Source organism: Stenella coeruleoalba (genome assembly GCF_951394435.1).
Source record: "Stenella coeruleoalba genome assembly, chromosome: 11".
NCBI classification, from domain to species: domain Eukaryota; kingdom Metazoa; phylum Chordata; class Mammalia; order Artiodactyla; family Delphinidae; genus Stenella; species Stenella coeruleoalba.
The window spans coordinates 20,687,238-20,707,059 of NC_137157.1; the positions used below are offsets into that span (position 1 = coordinate 20,687,238).

Below are 19,822 nucleotides of genomic sequence, written 5' to 3' on the forward strand. Positions count from 1 at the left end.
GAACACCTCAAGGAAAGGGGCTCTTTGGTTGGTTCCCTGATGTATTCTGAATGCCTGGAACTGTGCCAGGCACTGTCTACTTACTGAATGAATAAACTTTTAAAAATGAATGAATGAAAGGAGGAGGCCAAGAAAGGAAGGGTGGGAAGGAGAAATGAAGATAATTCCTCATTATGGTGATGGGGGAAGCAAACCTACTAGGCTACCTGGCATTCTTTGTTACTCTGGTCCTCATCTGAGATGGTGGCCATAAAGTGAACCAGTCAGCATGTTTTTCTAGCAACCTTCAACATGCTCAGGTGGAGGCACAAAGAAGGTGGGGTTTAATCAAGGTCACGGCTTTGCCAGGCAAATAAGTCAAAGAAACAAAGGGATAAGAGAATTGAGGTGCTTGAAAATGAGTGGTCATGATGATGGACCATGGAATCAAAGAGAAGTAATGAGGGGAATGAAATGATGGTCAAAAGAGTGGTTGGGACAATGAATCATCATAGTCAATGTACTCTCCAGTGACATTTTAAAATATTTAAACCCGTTCGAAAGCAGGTTTCAGTTGCAAGTATTTTAGGGTTTACTTAGAACTGTCTTTCCCTAAAGAGACTTCACTTCAAAGAGAGATTAAGGTATAGCTTTGCTAAGTATAAACAGAAAAAGAAGAAAAGAACAACTACCAACTAAACTTCAGTACTTACCTGCTAATTGCTATCTTTGTTTTGCCAACCAAATAAAGGACTGTGTGACAACAAGAATCAAGACTAGGGGTTTTTCATTTGACTGGAGTTTGTATAGAGAACTGCAGGGTGGGAGAGCCCTCTGGCAATCAGAAGCAAGAGTGGACACGTCAGACATAATGTGTACAGTGTAATCCACGAGTCACCGAATTTAGGACTAGATTTTAGAAGACCCACAGGCACTTATTAGAGTCTGAAAGACTGAATCAAGGCAGCCTCAGGTGAATGCCAAAGTGATTTACTGCTGTGCAATCCAAAATAGTATACTGGCTAAACCAAGGAACCGACAGGCTGCAGAAGAGGAGAGGCCCTGAGAGGAGACAGAACGCATTTCTGAAACACTAACGGACACCAGGTCTCACCACGTGTCGTTTTCTTTCCTGCCTACTGGACTGCTAAGGTCAAGGAAAATTGTGCGCAGTACAGTTTCATTCTTCTGCCTGCTCTGCTCCCAGCCTTCTATAAAGCTCTTTTTAATTTCAACCTATGTAGAAAAAGTCAGAATGGAGAACGGAGATGAAAAACAAAGAACTCTAGTGAGCAATAAATACCATCTTCTCGGAAGACCATCATGATCTTGGTTGAGTTTTCAGGTGATAGCGGTATGGTTGGCTTAGTAAAACAGTTGGCCTGAAAGAGATCCAGGAACCAGATGACACTTTACTTAAACAGAAGTACAGTGTCATGGATTTGGTCGCAAAGAAGCTAAATGATGTTAGTTTAGATGATTTTGGAGAAAAGTGACTAAAAAATGCTTATCTGGCCAGTATCAGTCCAGTCATCAAGGCCTAGGAGGACAATTATATCTGACGTAAATGACATTCATGGGAAACTGCTGAATGAGCATAAACAGCTTGAAAGTCGAGGTGAAGTGCTGAGCCAGGCATTATGCAAGGCTCTGTGGGGAAACCTGTGTGGTCCTCACGGGATTCCCACTCCTACTGGGGAAGCAGAGCTGCCAGAGGAGCTGCGATGTCTCCATCACAAGTTACTGTGCCTCTGCTCATACTGCTTCCTGTCTGAACACCATGCCCTTGTATTTTGCTGCTCTGTCAATTCATCTTTCAAGATCTAGGTCACTTCCTCTAATTTTCCTAAAACCTCTGGGAAGAATCTGAAGTTCCCTTCATGCTTTCATAGGAACTTTTCAGGCTGTATCCTAATCATCTGTTTCACGCCTGTCTTCACCTCTAGTCAACGAGCTCCTCAAACGCACTGAGTATAACGTGGCTGTATTTTCCAAAGACGGCCCTGACAATAGCTTTCACCCCACATGTCTTCCAGAACTTTGCCTCTCTCCATCGAGAGGTGGGATCTATGTCCCCTCCCTTTGTTCCCACCTCTGCGAATGGAGAGCAGAATAAACACTTCTGGATCTAGGTCATAAAAATGCACATCTATTGATGGGTTTAAGAAGAAGTGGTATATATATACAATGGAATATTACTCAGCCATAAAAAGGAATGAAATATTACCATGTGCAGCAACATCAATGGATATAGAGGATATCACACTAAGTGAAGTTAAGTCAGGTAGAGAAAGAGATATTATATGATATCACTTATATGTGGAATCTAAAAAATAATACAAATGACTCTATACATAAAACAGAAACAGACTCATAGTCATAAAAACAAACATATGGCTACCAAAGGGGAAAGGGAGGAGGGGAAGGGATTAAATAGGAGTGTGGGATTAACAGATACAAACTACTATACGTAAAATAGATAAGCAACAAGGACCTATTGTACAGAACAGGGAACTATTATATATTCAATGTCTTGTAATAACCTATAATGGAAAAGAACCTGAAAAATATATAACTGAATCACTTTGCTGTATACCTGAAACTAACACAATATTGCAAATCAACTATACTTCAGTTTAAAAAAATGCACATCTGTCTCATTCTCTTGGAACATAGGTACCACGTCATGAGGATGCCTGAGGCAGGGGAGCCTCAGAGAAGCCTGTGCAGAGATCCACAGGGAAAGAAACCAAGCCTACAGCCCCCAGGCCTGGCTGAGCTCTCAGCTGAGAGTCACTTTGAAAGGGGGTCTGCCAGCCTCCCTGGGAGCACGGCCCCTGCTGATGCCCATTGAACAGAGAAGAGCTGGTCCTGCAGAGCCCTGCCCAACTGCAGACTTGAGAATAAAATAAACGACTGTTGTTTTAAGCCACAAGTTCTGGAGTTGTCTGTTAGGCAACAATTGATAACGGGAGCACTCTTTCATTTTTTATTCTGCCTGGCACAGAGCCTGGAATGTGATAGACATCTGTACGCATGGTGACTGACACTCTAACACCATAGGAGCCGCAAGTGGTGGAGGGAACCTTCCTCTTTTCTCAATTGTGAGAGGAGTTTTCAGCTTGTCTTTCCTTTGTCCTCTCCCTTCCTCCTGCAGCACAGACCCACAGATGTCTCCTTATGTGGGCTTGTGACTGCTGCTGTCTGACTCCCAAAGATTTGGTCTCAATGAATTCAGCTCTGCTGTGAACAAAGAATTGTCTAGTGGTAGCATCAGAACAAAGGTTTGGGTGTGAGGGAGGTACTGTGTCTGTGGTCAAGGTATCCAGCTATGGCCACATGAAACACCAGAAAAAGCCATCACCCTGAGGGACAGTATTAGTATTCATGACTTACAACTTATTCATGACTTACAACTGTAACCCTTTGGGTATGACAGAGAAGGGGCTGACATAGCCTTAGATGAAGGGTCAGGTGTCCAGTCAATCCTGGTAGGAGGAGGTCTAGTGGCTGTGCCATGCTGTTTGCTGTCATCTTGGCATCTCTGTCCCCCCTCTTTCTTAAGTCTCTTCTGAATTGCTGAGGAGAAGCTGGGACTGCATTTCCCAGAATCCCCTTCCCTGGGGGGCTCTGGGTTAGAGTTAACAACGAGGGGTAAGTAAAATCTGGAAAGTGGAAGAGGCTGTTTTTTCCTCCAGGTAGGCAGCTAGACACAGTTGTGTAAGTTAGAGACAGCTTCAGGTAAGTCTTCTGAGAATCATGTGTGTCACAGTCCAACATTCTTGGGACCCCTAGGGGCTTCCAGGCCAGCACGTGGGACCACCGCTATGATGCTTCAGGAGGCAGCTGGAGGTGACTTCCCTGCCCTTTTCATCGATGGTGTAAGCCTCTGTATCAAAGCCTTCGTTCTTGGAAGACACAGAGTGGCTTGTTTTCTGCAGAACTCTAACTGAAGAGGGGCCAAGCAGTTACAAGCACGAGGGAAGACCTTCAAAGACGAAACTTGACGTACGTGTAGACAAAAGTGTGGAAGGCCATGAAAGACGTAGCACCAAAAGGGGTGGAAGCTAAACTAATGAATAGCAAAGGAGAAGTTAGGGAGGGGTTTGCAATCAGGTCAGGTCTCCGCAAAGGCCCCAACACTTCTCAGGCACTTGATTTGTCCCTGCTCTGTGCCCTGGGAGAGGCTGTGGAGATGCAAACCCTGTCATATTCCCCACCCCGACCCCAGCCAAATCCAGCCAGTTCCCCTCCTTCTATAGGACACACCCTCACCCTACTTAGTGGTTCCACTTATTCTTCCAACCCTCATCCCAGTCCACACATGGGAAAACGCAAGGCGTCCCAACAGTGGGAAAACTCTGAGGCGCTTTGAGAGCTGGGTTTAGGAATGCACATGCCAACTTCTCTCTTAGTTTGCTCATTATCCTGGAGACTTGCCTTGAACTCCTGAACAAAACAGTGACTCCCTCCCAGGATTCCTGCATATTTTCTCCACAGTACTCATCGCACCTGACACATTTAATGCTTCTCTTCCTTCACAGTAGACACGATGCTCATTAGATATTTGATGAATGAATGAAGAATGACTCCATCTGGAAATGGAATCATCGGATGCCATTGACTGCTCTTAAAATATGCCTAAGACACAACAGGAAGCGAGTTAAGCCTTGGTCTTTGCCTCCAGGGACAGTGCTGCATCATCACTTTTGCAGTTGAAGTACATCAGGCTTGGTTCATAAACTTCAGCTTGCAGTTCACCTTTTTCAAGTTATCCACTTGTAAGGATTACAAGCAGAAGACCATGGATTTACAGCTCTCTAGACTGCTTCAAAACTCTGAAATCACTCCATCTCATGAATTAATAATTAATGTCATATCCCTAGTATATACTTTGTGTAGTTTTCAGCAATTTAACATAACACATAGTAAGAACAACAGGAACAAAAATAACAGTCAAGAAAAGACTTTCAGTTCCTTTCACAGCTGCAACTCTACAATGCCCACATTTGGTAAGTAACAAATGACAATGCAAAATGTGCTTTATATCAGACAAGTTCATTTTAGACCAGTGAGAAGATCTCTTAGATTAATTTTCTTCTCGTGGGATTGGTAACAATAGTTCATAATGTGACATGAGTTCTTCAGCTGTGCCTTATATAATGGGTATATTTTTTCCTTAACGTTGTTTTGTCTTGAGCAAAGGAATATGCATGAGTCACATGAAATATGTATTGGTTTAGAATGATCCTTTGAGTAAATCAGTTCAGGATAACTTGTACTGGTCATCTTGACCTGGCAACAGAAATATTTTGATTAAACTCTGTCTTCCTAAACAAGCAAAAGCAGTTGAGGTAAAAATAAGTAGGCCCTCAGCTCTTTAAACTGGTCTCAAAAATTAGAGTGAGAAAAAGGAGGAGTGGTGGGGAGAGGAAGACAGAGACAGAAAGAGGGAGAGAGAAACAAAGACAGAGAAAGAGAGAATGAGACAGAGAGAGAGAAGGAGAGAGCCCCCTCGCTCCCACCATTTGATGAAACTACCTTAGGAAGAGGGACCAGTGAGAATGAGGCTCTAATTCTGATGGACTGATCTAGGGCAATGGTAGGTGACACCAGAAGGACCAAATCCTGGTGATGAGGTGGGACTTACTATTGGTATGTCTTGTCACACACCAGATCCCCTCAGGTTTCCCTAGACACAAGCCAGGGACCCTCAGTCCAAGAGGGCATGGGGTTGAGTGCCTGAGATCAGAACACAGGGTGACCAGGGGCTGGAGCCACTCCCTTCTTTATCAATACCAACAACCACCTAATACGTGCTGGACTCTCTTCTAAGCGTGTTATAATGTATTAGCTCATTTTATCTACATGGTAGCCCCATTAGTTAGGATTATCTACTGTTTAATAAATGAAGAAGCTAAGGCACAGCGTGGTTAAGAGCCTTGCCTGGATATTTACTCAGTAAGTGAGAAAGTACCAGTGGATCTGAATCCCTGTTGTCTGGTTTGAAAGGCCAATCTTAATTTACCCTATTCTCTCCTCAAAGACATAGGCATCTTCACGATTCAAGAGTCTGATATTAAGAGTGCTTAAGTTAGCTGGTCCAGGTGGAAGAAAGACGGAATAGCTGCCTTGAATTCCTCTAGATATCTCATAGATACAACTCTATGCAGTTTGTGGCACTAAGAGTCTAACTCAGTAGTTCTCAGCTAGGGACAATCTTATACACCTGCTCCTGCGGACACAGGACCATACTTGGAGACATTTTTGGTTGTCGTAACTTAGTGAGGTGGGAGGAGGAATACTGCTGGGATCTAGTGGATAGAGGCTAGGGACGCTGCTAAACATCCTACAGTACACTGAACAGCCTCCTACAACAAAGAATTACCCAGCCCCAAACGTCAACAGTGCTGAGGTTGAGAAATCCTAGAGCTAAATTGGTTGATGTTACCCAGACACAGCCATGGAAATCAGCTATTTACAATCTCTCGCAACAAACTCAAAATCCCACAAGCTAAGCACTGGGCTCGGTCTTACTGTAAAAAACCCGTAAGACACCGTCTCTGACTCAAAGTGATTATACCAGCCACGTGGAATCCTTGCTTTTAGGATGGAGTATCCTAAACTTAGAGGAAAATCTGAACAAATTAAAGCAGAAGAAATGCCCCTGTGCACCTGCTCTTTTTTTCACTTCCATCAAGACCACCATGAATTCCCTGACTGCTGCAATCTCAAAGTGGGCCATCTAAAAGCACAGATTTGGCAGCCTCTCTACTATCAGTAGAGATATCAGTGTCAGTGGCAATGAATTCTGATGGTTGACAGCCCAGAAGCCGAGCAGCTGTGGGTGTTGAAGAACTACCCTCTGCCAAGCAGAAGCAACACTCACCTCCCATCACCTCCCCCAGCCTCAGCCAATGATGGATAGGCAGGGGGACCTCTGCTTTAAAGGTGAACCACCTCTGTGGTGCTCCCTCTGCTCCAGAGCTTCCTGCTTGGAGCAGAGACTATACTCTCAGTGTAGCTTTTCTCCTCTGACCTCTTCTACTTCCCTCACTCCCCTTTCTCCTGAGAGCACTCCACCCATCAACAACTTTAGCAAGAATCCTTGCCTCAGGCTCTGTTTCTGTTTAGGAAAGAAATTCAACCTCAGACACCACTTTTTAAAAAGTTCACTGCCAGTACAGATCAACAATGAACTCCTGAAAGGTACTGCTCTGATCTGCATTGTATCCCCTTAAAATTCATATGTTGAAATTCTAACCCCCCATGTGATGGTAGTAGGAGGTGGGGCCTTTGAGAGGTCATTAGGTCATGGAGTCATCAAAAATGGGATTAGCTCCTTTAAAAAAGAGACCTCAGAGAGCTCTCTACCTCCTTTCACCATGTGAAGACACAGCAAGAAGATGCTGTCTATGAACCAGGAACAGGGTCCTCATCAGCACCTTGATCTGGAACTTCCAGCCTTTAGAACTGAGAAATAAGTTTTTGTTATCTACAACCCACCCAGCCTATGGTATTTTGTTATAGCGGCCCAGTTAGATTAAGACAAATACTCAAGGAATTTCCAGGGCTTTGATTTTCAAAAGAAAATCTGCCTTCTTCACTCTTTGCTTAGGACTGTCCTTAATTTTCCTTTCCCTTCAACTCCAACTTGAGACCCTTGGTAATACATATATATGACATATCAGAAAATGGAGATTATTAAGTGGAGTAAGGTCTAAGTCTCTTTTGAGGGTCCAGAAAATAGTAGAGGACAGGAATTTGCATAGTTCAGTTTGTCCAGACAGATTTATTTTAGACAATCATCATAGTTTGAACTATAAAAGAAAGGAGGAGACTCTGGTTCTTTCCCCTTCATTCTCAGAGCTCTGGATCCAGAGAGAACATCTATAGTAACAGTGGTTGCAGAACATGAACAGGGATGAAAATAGGAAGGGTAGGATGGGCAGGAAGCCTGTGAAGGTAGAGAACAATCTAGGTGAGATTAGCACCTTCCATGGGGAATCTTTGTATAGTCTTCCCTTGAATAGGTGTAAAGGCAGACTAGGATGGGCGATCAAGTATAGTTTTTCAGTTCTGGGTTGCTCTATAATTTTATTCCCTGATGAATCTAAAACCAAATCCTCTGGGCAGATAAATGTCTGAGGGTTGACAATGTTAAACATGTTACCTAAGGTATTCTAAGTTTTTCCAAGAGCACTGAAAGTAATCATTAATCTCATTCATGCATATACATTATTAGCAATATATAGTCAGTTGATGTTGCTATCCTAATGGTTACATTTTAAGGAATCTATAAACTGTATGAAAAATTTTCCAAAAACTTTGCCTTGAAAAATTTTTTTTTTTTTTTGCAGTACGCAGGCCTCTCACTGTTGTGGCCTCTCCCGTTGTGGAGCACAGGCTCCGGACGTGCAGGCTCAGCGGCCATGGCTCATGGACCCAGCCACTCCGCAGCATGTGGGATCTTCCCAGACTGGGGCACGAACCTGTGTCCTCTGCATCGGCAGGTGGACTCTCAACCACTGTGCCACCAGGGAAGCCCGAAAAACTATTTTAAAAGTAAAAATGTTAATACACTGTGTTTAGCTGTTATGATAACTATAATGATGGTAATAGATGTATTAATTGCTTACAATATGACAGGTACAAAGATAAGCACTTGATATGAATGATTTCATTTAATTATCATAATAACTCATGAAACAGATCTCATCATTAGCCTCATTTTGCAGATGAGCTAACTTTCCTAGGAGCACATAGCTTTTAATAATGAAAACAAATGAGAACTCGGAATGTCTAACCCAGACTCTTAACCACTGTGTTAGTTAACTGTTGCTGTGTAACAAATTACCACAAATTTAGAGGCTTAAAACAACACATATTAACGAGTTTACAGTTTCTGTAGGTCAGGAATCCAGACACAGCTTAGCTGGGTCCTCTGCTTCAGGGTCTCACCAGGCTGCAATACAGGTCTTGGCCAGGGCTGCAGTCTCAGGAGAGACTCGACTGAGGCAAGATCTATTTTCAAGATCCGCCATTTGTTGGCAGAGCTCACCTTGTGGTTGTAGGACTGAGGTCCCTGTTCTCTGGCCAGCTGTCAGCTGGGAGCAACTCTCAGCTCCTAGAGGCCACCCCCGCCTTTCTTTGCATAGGGGCTCCCTTCATGGACTGTTTCACAATATGGGAGCTTACTTCTTCAAAGTCAGTAAAGGAGAGTCTCTCTAACTCCAGTCAGCTGAGACAGGGTTTTATATACCATAATATAAATAACCACAGAAGTAACATCCCACTACATTCGCCATATTCTGTTGGGTAAAAGCAAGTCACAGGTCTCACGTGCCCTCAAGGGGAGGAAATTGCACAAAGGCATGAAAACCAGGAGGCAGGCATCACAGACTTTAGGGTCTGTCCACCACAACAACTAGCCAGGTAACAGACTGCAATCATGCTTGTGCCACTTTCCTGTATTTCCTGAATTTGACTCACTTTTTTTTTTTGCGGTACGCGGGCCTCTCACTGTTGTGGCCTCCCCCATTGTGGAGCACAGGCTCCGGATGCGCAGGCTCAGCGGCCATGGCTCACAGACCCAGCTGCTCCATGGCATGTGGGATCTTCCCGGACCGGGGCACGAACCCGTGTCCCCTGCATCGGCAGGCAGACTCTCAACCACTGCACCACCAGGGAAGCCCTTGACTCACTTTTAAAAATACTTTACAAAGAACTTTTATATCACAGTCATAAATTGTTTGCCATGAATAGAAGGTAAAACAGGTAAAATAAAAAAGATTTACACTGTACTGTGTATTCACCTGCACAGGCTCACTTAATCCTCACACAGTTCATGGTAAATAATATTATCCTCATTATTAAAAATGTGGAAGCTGAGATCCAGAGAAGTTTGAAAAACTGCTCAAGACCACCCAGCTAATAAGTAGTTGTATCAAGATTCAAATCCATGGCTACTGGCAGCCAAAGTGCAAGGAAATACAGTCAAGATAGCACCCAATTTCATTCAGCACCCCGATTTTCCTGGTTCCCTTTCATAACTCCACTTGTGTCCTAACTTCTTCAACCCTGAGATTCTTTTTCTTTTTTAACATCTTTATTGGAGTACAATTGCTTTACAATGCTGTGTTAGTTTCTGCTGTATGACCAAATGAGTTAGCTATATGCATATGTATATCCCCATATCTCCTCCCTCTGCGTCTCCCTCCCACCCTCCCTTACCCACCCCTCTAGGTGGACACAAAGCACTGAGCTGATCTCCCTGTGCTAGGCGGCTGCTTCCCACTAGCTATCTATTTTACGTTTGGTAGTGTATATATGTCATGCCACTCTCTCACTTCAGCCCAGCTTACCCTTCTCCCTCCCCATGTGCTCAAGTCCATTCTCTACATCTGTGTCTTTATTCCTGTCCTCCCTTAGGTTCATCAGAACCATTTTTTTTAGATTCCATATATATGTGTTAGCATACGGTATTTGTTTTTCTCTTTCTTACTTCACTCTGTATGACAGACTCTAGGTCCATCCACCTCATTACAAATAACTCAGTTTCATTTCTTTTTATGGCTGAGCAATATTCCATTGTATATGTATGTGCCACATCTTCTTTACTGAGATTCATTTTTAAATACCAGGAATCAACATGATATAAGGGTAAAGAGTAAGTAGGCTCAAGTTAGAATCTGGGCTTTATCTCTTACTGGCTTTGCCACCTGGGGCAAGTTACTGCTTTGCCTCAATTGTCTCACCTATAAAATGGAGATGATAATAGTAAGTGATTCACGAAGGCAAGAGTGAGAATTTAATAATACTATTTCTTGTCATCATCTCAAAGAAAAATGTCCAAGATTCCCAACCCTGAGTGCTATGCATGTGTTTACTACAGTGAGATATTCCAATCCTTCTGAGAAACAAGTGAAAACACAAACAGGCTATTTTGACACATTGCACTGTTTTGTGAATTTCTGTTTTTAAAGCTTACTATATTTTCTCTTTGGAGGGGGCAATGTCCTTGAGTAGGACTGAGAGGATGGGGTGTTATGTCCAAAGCAAAGGGTTGGCTTAAGCTAGGAGCACAGTCAGAACACCCTCAGCAGCAGGGGCACGGCTGCATTTGTGGACATAGATGCAGGCAGGTGGGTCCCTGCATGGGAGGAACTCGTGGCCGTTCTTTTTTATTGCTTTGAGGACGCTGCTCCAAAAATTCTTCCCTCACTTTTCCCCAACATCAAGTTTGCCTCTCAAATTATTTCTATTAGCATGAAATCATGCAGTTATTTCTCCCATCTTAAATAAAAAGAACGCTTTCTTGACCCAAAGTCTTACACCAGTTATCACTCCATTTCTCTTTTCCTTTACAGTGAAACTCCGTGAAAAAGCTATTTCTATCTGCTGTCTCCATATTTTCTCCCCCAATTCTTGAACACATTTAGCCATGATTTCACTTCCACCTCTCCGTGGAAACTTCTCTTGCCCAGCTCCCCAGAGCCCTCCACATCGCTAAATTCAGTGACTAACTTTCAGTCTTCATCTTACTCACCCCGTCCAGCAGCAGCATCTGACACAACTGCTCCTTCCCTCCTGAAACACTTCCCTCCAGGCACCACACCCTCTAGGTTTTCCAGCCCAGATCTCTGCCTGTCTTCCAGACTCTTCCCTCCTATTCAACATCTCCACCACCGGGACACCTCAAACTCAACACGTCTACAAGGGAACCCACTTCCCTCTGCTGCCCTGTAAATGGCAGTTCTTCCAACTTTATTTTTCTGGTTTTGGCCATGTCATGCAGCATGTGGGATCTTAGTTCCCCGATCGGGGATCCAAGTCACGCCCCCTGCACTGGAAGGGCGGGTTTGTAACCACTGGACCACCAGGGAAGTCCCTCTTCCAACTCTTTAAATGAACAGTGTATGACAGATGAATGGCCTGTGACTCCTTCACATCACTCATTCAATCTGTCTTCAGTTCCCGTCGGCTCTACTTCCTACTCTTCTCAGCATCTCTTCTGCTGTGCGCTTGGCCAAGCCACCATCACCTCTCTCTTGGATTCTTGTGACGAATCTCCTCACTGACCTCTCTGATTCTGCCCTCACCACCTCCCCACTTCCCACAGTCTACTATCACCAGGAAACCCCAATGACCCTAATAAAACAGAAACCAGATCTTATCATGCCTTGGCTCAAAACTGTCCGGTGATTTCCCATGTCATGCAGAGAAAAACTAAAGTTGCCCAGTGACCAATAAGACCTGATGTCATCTGGCTTCTGTTGCCTCTCTGATATAATTTCTCACTATTCTCTACTCTGCTCAGTCAACTCCTGTCATACTGGCCTCTTTACTGTTCCATAAACACACCAGGCATGCTCCTGACTCAGGGCCTTTGCACATGCTGTTCTTGTTCCCTGGGAAAGAGGCCCGCCTTTACCAACTTTCATAAAATTGCAAGCCCTTCTCGACACTTCCTGCTTTACTTTTTTCTCCTTAGCATTTATTGTTCTTCAACACAGATTTCCTCATTTAGTTTGTTCTTAATTTCCCACAGGGCAGGAATTTTTTTTTTTTTTTTTTTGTGGTACGTGGGCCTCTCACTGTTGCGACCTCTCCCATTGCAGAGCACAGGCTCCGGACGTGCAGGCTCAGTGGCCATGGCTCACGGGCCCAGCCGCTCCGCGGCATGTGGGATCTTCCCGGACCGGGGCACGAACCCGGTGTCCCCTTCATCGGCAGGCGGACTCTCAACCGCTGCGCCACCAGGGAAGCCCAGCAGGAATTTTTTGTCTTTTTTATTCACTGCTGAGTTCTTAGTGCTTAAGGCAGTGCCTGGCAGAGAGTAAGTGTGTAATAAATATGTGTTGAATGAAGTTAACTACCATCAAGATGGTACGATTTATATAAATACAGTTATTTGGTAAACAACTGATGATATGAGTTTCCACCCGTGCTCTGTGTGATTCTCAAGAGGAAGGGTGCTCCATTAATCTAACTGGTACTCATACACCCCAAATAATCCCAAAGTCATCTATGACCTGACCCTTCATATGAAGGAAGATATAAACCTCTTATTGATAATGATTTAAAAATAGGTACCAAAGAGTCAATGATGGACATAAAATTAAAAATGAAAAAAAATTATTTTTTATTTACAAATTCATCAAAATGTGAATTTATAAATATGAATTTACCTTTAAAGAAGGGAATCTCTTTAAACAGACAGACACTTAAGAAGAAAATCACTTGGATTTGATACTTTCTTTGGGAACTTTGCTGTGAATTGCTTTCTCTGGGCTTATATGAAAGATGAGTTACAGAATATTAAAGACCCAGGGCGCTAAAACAAGCACTTACCTGCTGACTAATCAGGTGGGGGGCATAGTTTCCACGAAAGATGAAATTTGACTACATCCTCACTTTTATCATGAATTAAAGATTTTCCTGGCTGTGCTTCTTGACTTTCAATGTGAAAAGAGATAAAGATTCTCTTTCTATTAAACTGTTCAACTACAGAGCCTGTCTTTACTGATTTGGAAACAAAAGCTTCTAAGTCTGTGACACATTTTCTGTAACTGTTGGACATCATGACACACAGGTAATGAAGACGATACTGATCATACATCAGGTACATGTGGATTCACAGGAAGACCCCTGGGTTTTCTTTCTTCTTTTCCACCTTGAACTATGTGCTTTGTTTTATGTATAAAAGGTGGAAGTAACTTCTGGAAGCTGAAATAGCTATTAAAATTGCTGTCTTTCTACTGAAACTATTTATGAAAACACTAGATTTAAATAAAAGTGCTTCCGATGGGTTTTAAATCTAATTATACAATGGAGATACAGATTTACTGTTCATACAAGGGACATTTTATTTTAATTAGTTGTGACAGGGAAAATTAATTTAGCTATAATTTCCTGCTGCCTCTAAGCAAGGAAGGATGTGCAGAGATCCCCCGCTTCTTGCTGAACTGGCTGTGGCTGTGAGGACGCAAAGCAGAGCTCAGAGACAGAGTTAGAGTCAAACTGTGCTGCTTATGCAGAGTTTGGGCCACAGGGAAAAGCTGCTTAGGAAGAAGTTTCCAGAAAACCAAGCTGTTGGTAGTGGATAGAGGACTGTAGGGAAGCTGTCACCGAGAGAAGAACTTTTGGGGGGAAGGGAGAGAAAGAGATGCTTAGATAAGTTTTTATGAAGTTTTGCCATATGGTGATATTGCCCTTTTCCCAACTGCTATTTTTTCCAGTAAACATTAAAATAAATACCTAGGTATTAAAATTTGTTTTCAATTAGAACCAAACAAAATTATCTTGTATACCACTAAAATCATATGAGCTGGACATCTAACACACTATGGTCAACCCTGGACTGCACACTAAAAGACAGAATAACCGTCCTCAGCTACCTGCTCTAATCCTGGCAGCTGAATACTGTAGTACAGATAATTTTTAGGAGACATACAGGAGATGTGTCATTTCTTTAGTAAGGTATTTTTTTTGGAAAAGTATTAGGCTTTTTGAGTTTTAACTCGTAAGCCACAAAATGACATTGAAAAGACCTACACAAAAGAAGCCCCAGGAGTGGAGAGAATAGTTACGAAGCTCCAAATATAAATCTTTCATTAACTGAAGCAAGTTACCTAGTTTTGATGGGAATCAAAACTCGGACAGAGTCAGAATGAATCACACGAAGGACTTTCGTTATTTCAGATCATGTCGCAATACAGATCTTTTATTTCTTTACATAAAAATTCTGAAACTTAGAATAAAAGATGAAGAAAAGATTTTTAGGGATAAAATATTACTGCACTATCAATGTTAAGATAAGAATACACCACTGTCTCAAGAGAAACTTAAAGAACAAGATTTATCAAAGGCATGTTCAGCGGGTATAGGAAAGATTTTCTGGAACCCCACAAAAGTGGAAAAAACAACATATTTAACTCCATTTGTTGCTCTGGGGGAAACTCCAGCTGAAGCAGTCTTTTGAGCTATCTGCTTCCACTTTCCTGAGAATGAGAACCTGTTCCCTTAAGGCTATACTCATCTCACTGTTTTTCTAATTCTCTTTTTGGAGACTTCCAGAAAAATATCACTTCTGTTTTATAAATGCTCCAGAGTGGAGGCTAGTCTAACAGACCTGGAAACATCCTATTTATCTAAAGTGTACCAAGATTAGCATGCAACCTTCACCGTATAAAGAAAAACATGGATGTCTGACTTCAAAGATCTATCCTTTAGCCTTGAAAAGCAGAATCAGAAGCAAACCCTTTTAATTGGCAACATGTTCTTCTGGACTATGAAAAGCTCCAGAAGCTGTGCACAGTGTTCAGGGAAAATCTGAGAAGAGTTACATAATCCAGCCAACAAGGCCAAGTTCTAGAAACGCGCACAGCGTTTCTGGGTACACAATAATCCCATTGTGGATTATTATCAGAGGCTGGGCCTCTTGTACCATCCTCAAACTTCCCCTGCAGAGGAGAAAAGGGGAAGAGTAAACACTGATAAGGTAATCCTTGAGTTTGGGAACTTGATAAAAACAACCTGAATGTCTTTTAAAAACAGAATCACTCTGTAAGTCCCAGCTGTTTTTGGCCCAATCAGCCAGTGTCTTCTGCTTGTGTGTGAGGATACCCAAACCCATCATGTTTCCTGAAATGTAAACAGAGCCTCTGTGGTGGGGTGATTGCATTTTATCCGAAGTTCTCTTTAATCCATGCAAATAGAGCCCGCCATTAACATCGAGAAGCAGTAGATGTAGGAAATCAGGTAAATTATAACACTTTGAAACAATCCATTTAACTTGAATATTTTGATTTTTACAGAATCTTTTGGCATTAAAATGCTCTCAAAGGCAAACTGTGCTGCGAAAATCTAATTGCTAGAACATTCTCCACACACTGCAGATTGGCAAACCCTCAGCAAATGAAACATTCAGTTAACATAATGACTGCTTATTTTTTAATTGTCTCCCAATATGAATAGATGTATATTTATAATTTTCTCATCCAAGCAAACTATTTACCTCTTTCTCCATTTGTAATCCTTCTGCTCTAATATTTCTTTCAAATATTTCTCTCTTTTCCATCTGGGGGTTGGATTTTCTGTACACAAGAATGTAGTCAATTCTACACTTTCCATCTCTGAAGTAAAGTCCATTTGATTTGTTTTTTTCTGGTACTGTCTGCACACAAAGAGAAAGGGACCAGTTTAAGACACTCAAAATTGAGCCTTGGGTGAGTAATATTAAAGAACGATTAAAACTAAATGCATTTCCTTGTGTTTTATCAAAATTACACTTTTATTAATGAAAAATGTAAACAAGAGGAAACAAAATAAAAATTGGAAAAAGCAGTCAAATGGGCAAAACTTAAGTCACCTAACAATACCAAATGTTGGCAAGGATGTGGAGCAACTGAGAATTCTCACATTCTACAGGTGAGAGTGAAAATTGATATATTTACTCTGGAAAACACACTAGCATCATCTTGTAAAATGGAACATTTACATAACATATATCCCTACAGAAATTCCTGGTAAAGCAGCTAGGAAACATGTATATGAATGTTCACAGCAGCATTATTCATAAGAGAAAAAAATTTAAACATAGGAATCAGTGCAAATCAATGAAGAGGCAAATAGATAAATAGACTGTAGAACAGTGATACAGTGGAATATTATACAGCAGTGAAAACAAAGTACTGATGCATCTAATAATAAGCAAAAATCTTAAGAACAATATTGACAGAAAAAAGCAAGTCACAAAAGACTTTATACTGCATGATACCATTTTTTATAAAGCACAAAATAAAATCAATGTAAAATAAGTTGTAAGGCTACTTATGTATGCATGGTAAAACCATTTTTAGAGCAAGAGAATAAAAAACACAAAAATTCAGGAAGACAGTCCATCCGGGAGGAGAGAAGGATGGGACCACAAGTGGTTTGATGGTTTTACTAATACTTTAGTTCAGGATTTCTCAAAAACTTTTCCCACAGTAAGAAAAGTATTTTTCTTGTGATATTTGTGTATACAGTTGTGAACAACAACGGGGTTAAATCCACTTGTAACTTATAGTCATAGTGGGGCCTCCATATCCACAGTTCCTCAGCATCACGGATTCAACCAACCACATACCACGTAGTCATGTAGTGTCTACTATGGAAAAACTTCCACGTATAGGCGGACCCGCACAGTTCAAACCTACATCATTCAAGGGTCAACCGTATGCATAAACACACAAAAAACTGGAGGACACAGTACACGTCAGTTTCCAAATAGTAGTATGAAGAAGGAACACATGCCAGACCTCCAAGGCCACTGCTAGAATCCATACTCACGCACAAGTGACATGCATGCAACCTCATCCAAAACGAAAATCTCAGTCAGGAGTGACGGAAATAACACGTCTCATAGCTGGTGTAGGTATTTATAATTGATGACCAATCCTCACTGACGATTTTTGGCTTCTGCCTTAAGAAGTACTCAGAAGTCTACCCAAATAAACACTTTCTTAACAATCATCTGCCAGGGAAGGGAACTATCCTGTAGATTGAACACATTAGCATCTATCTGCAAAACCAGCCAAGGCTTCAAACGGAGGGTTAGCAAAGCCCTAACCTACCTGAGACTGTTTCATCATCTATAAATTAAGGGGATTACACTAGCTGCTTTTTGAGGTGCCTTTCAAGGTCCTTCCTTTATGCCACATTATGGCATCCAAAGTTTCTTTGTGAAAAGATGATGATAGAATGAGTTTTTTCTTGCAAAAAACAAAAACAAACAAACAAAAAAAACCCCACACATAGATAAGTAGCATAATAGAGAGGACTGGGAAGCTTGGTAGAAGTAAACAATTTTCCCTGGTCAAAGGTGTTATCCTTTCACTAGTTAACAGCCTCTGGAATAATAAAGAATACACAATAAATTAGTTGTGTATTCTTAAAGAATGTTAAGAATACACAATAAATTAGTTGACTCCGATCTGTGCTCCTATCACCTAAACCTAGTGCATATACAAAGGAGATATTAAACTCCACTGAGACACAGCTGAGCAACAGTGAATGCCTTTAACAAAATACTTATTTTTCCCCCCAAAATGACACATGAACAGATGGGTCTATTTACAATTGCAATGAGTTCCCAGATTACAGAGGCAAATGGAAACTCAGAGAGGCTTCAGACAACCCAACGCCTACTGAGGTCTGGTCCACTCTGTGTCACTGTTCTACATGCTGGGAGATTTCAACAGAAATTGATTTCATTTCAATTTTACAAGATTTCAACATCCTTGTAAAGCTAACTTTTTACTAGTTAGCGACACCCAGAACGTAGATCATTTTAAAATGATAGGTGGTTTTAAGAATCTTCTCTATAAAAACAAAATGCCTTTAGGTATAAGGTAAGTGTATGACCCACTGAAAGTTTGTTTTGAGAGTAAGTGGATTTCAGATCCCTGAGATGTGCTAGACTCCTAGAGGACATCACAGGATTACAAGACCTGGTCCTTTTTTTCCCTCAGGAACCCACAGTTCAATGAGATGATGACTTTAAACAATCTACTGGATCATGCTTGTCAGGTTCCTGCCTGGATCAAGAATTGTGTTTTTAAGAAATCGCACACACTTACCTCTCCCCCTGCTTCCAATCTGCTAGCATCATCTGAAGTACTGGTCAGGTTTCCAGGGTGAAGGAGAGAATCGTCATCTTTGCAAGGACTGTTGACAGCTTCCAATTCATCAAAAAGAATATTGACATCCTTGGCCACTAGAATCAAAGTAAATACAAGTCGGGGTAAGAATCTGGGATCTTAAAAGCAATACTAAAAGTAAAGACATCTCCGGACTTTGCTGGTGGTGCAGCAGTTAAGAATCCGCCTGCCAATGCAAGGGACAGGGGTTTGAGCCCTGGTCCGGGAAGATCCCATATGCCGTGGAGCAACTAAGCCCACGTGCCACAACTACAGAGCCTGCACTCTAGAGCCCGCGCGTCACGACTACTGAGGCTGCATGCCACAGCTACTGAAGTCCGCATGCCTAGAGCCCGTGCTCTGCAATAAGAGAAGCCACCACAATGAAAAGCCTGTGCACTACAACAAAGAGTAGCCCCCGCTCGCCACAACTAGAGAAAGCCCGTGCACAGCAATGAAGACCCAACACAGCCAAAAATAAAAATTAATTAAAAAAAATTAAGACACTTTAAAAAAAAAAGTAAAGACATCTCCCTTTGGCTTCATATTTTTTGTTTCAATAACCCCTTGAATGACAGGTATATTATTTCCTAAGAGAAATGGATGTCAGATGTAAAACATGTTTGACCAAACAGTGTCTTCATTAGGCAAGATGGACAACGTGAAGCAAAGTATCTTCATAGTGTAAATATAACTTGTCTTCCATGATAACAGGAGGCATTGCGTTTGTTTAGCTTTCCTTCATATAGTTGTTTAGCATAAGGTTCTTTAAGACTTCTAAGAACTCATCTTGTGTTGGAGATGACCTATATTTTTAAAATTTTTTGTTTTTATTTAAATGCCATACAACTTGCTAAGTGAACCCGTAAATGTGCTACTTGCATAGTTCAGTAAGAACTGTGATTTTATTTCCCCTTTGTTACTTCTTTAAGGCCTAATAGAGAAAAGCTGATGCACTAATAAAGCATGCAGTTAGGTTTTTTGCCTTTCTTCTTCCTCTAATCATGAATTGGAATTACGAATTGAGCTACTCAGGAACTCTCCCAAAAGACTCTTGATGCTAATATGTCAACAGATAAAGTACTGTATATGGAGTCGTAAATACAGAATACCACACTCAAATGCACACAGTGTTGCAGTACACCAGATAGCAAAGTTCA

At 41.7% G+C, this 19,822-nt stretch overlaps 1 protein-coding gene across 1 annotated transcript in view; it reads right to left on the minus strand.

The window, feature by feature from the left end:
- The window catches only part of ANO4 (anoctamin 4), a 482,060-nt gene that overhangs the window by 175,563 nt on the left and 286,675 nt on the right, over positions 1–19,822 (minus strand). Inside the window, exons 10-11 of the mRNA XM_079935996.1 lie at positions 18,603–18,739; positions 15,998–16,156 (exon numbers count right to left, since the gene is read on the minus strand). Coding sequence (XP_079792122.1) covers positions 15,998–16,156; positions 18,603–18,739 — 296 coding nt within the window. The remainder of the gene's footprint in view (positions 1–15,997; positions 16,157–18,602; positions 18,740–19,822) is intronic.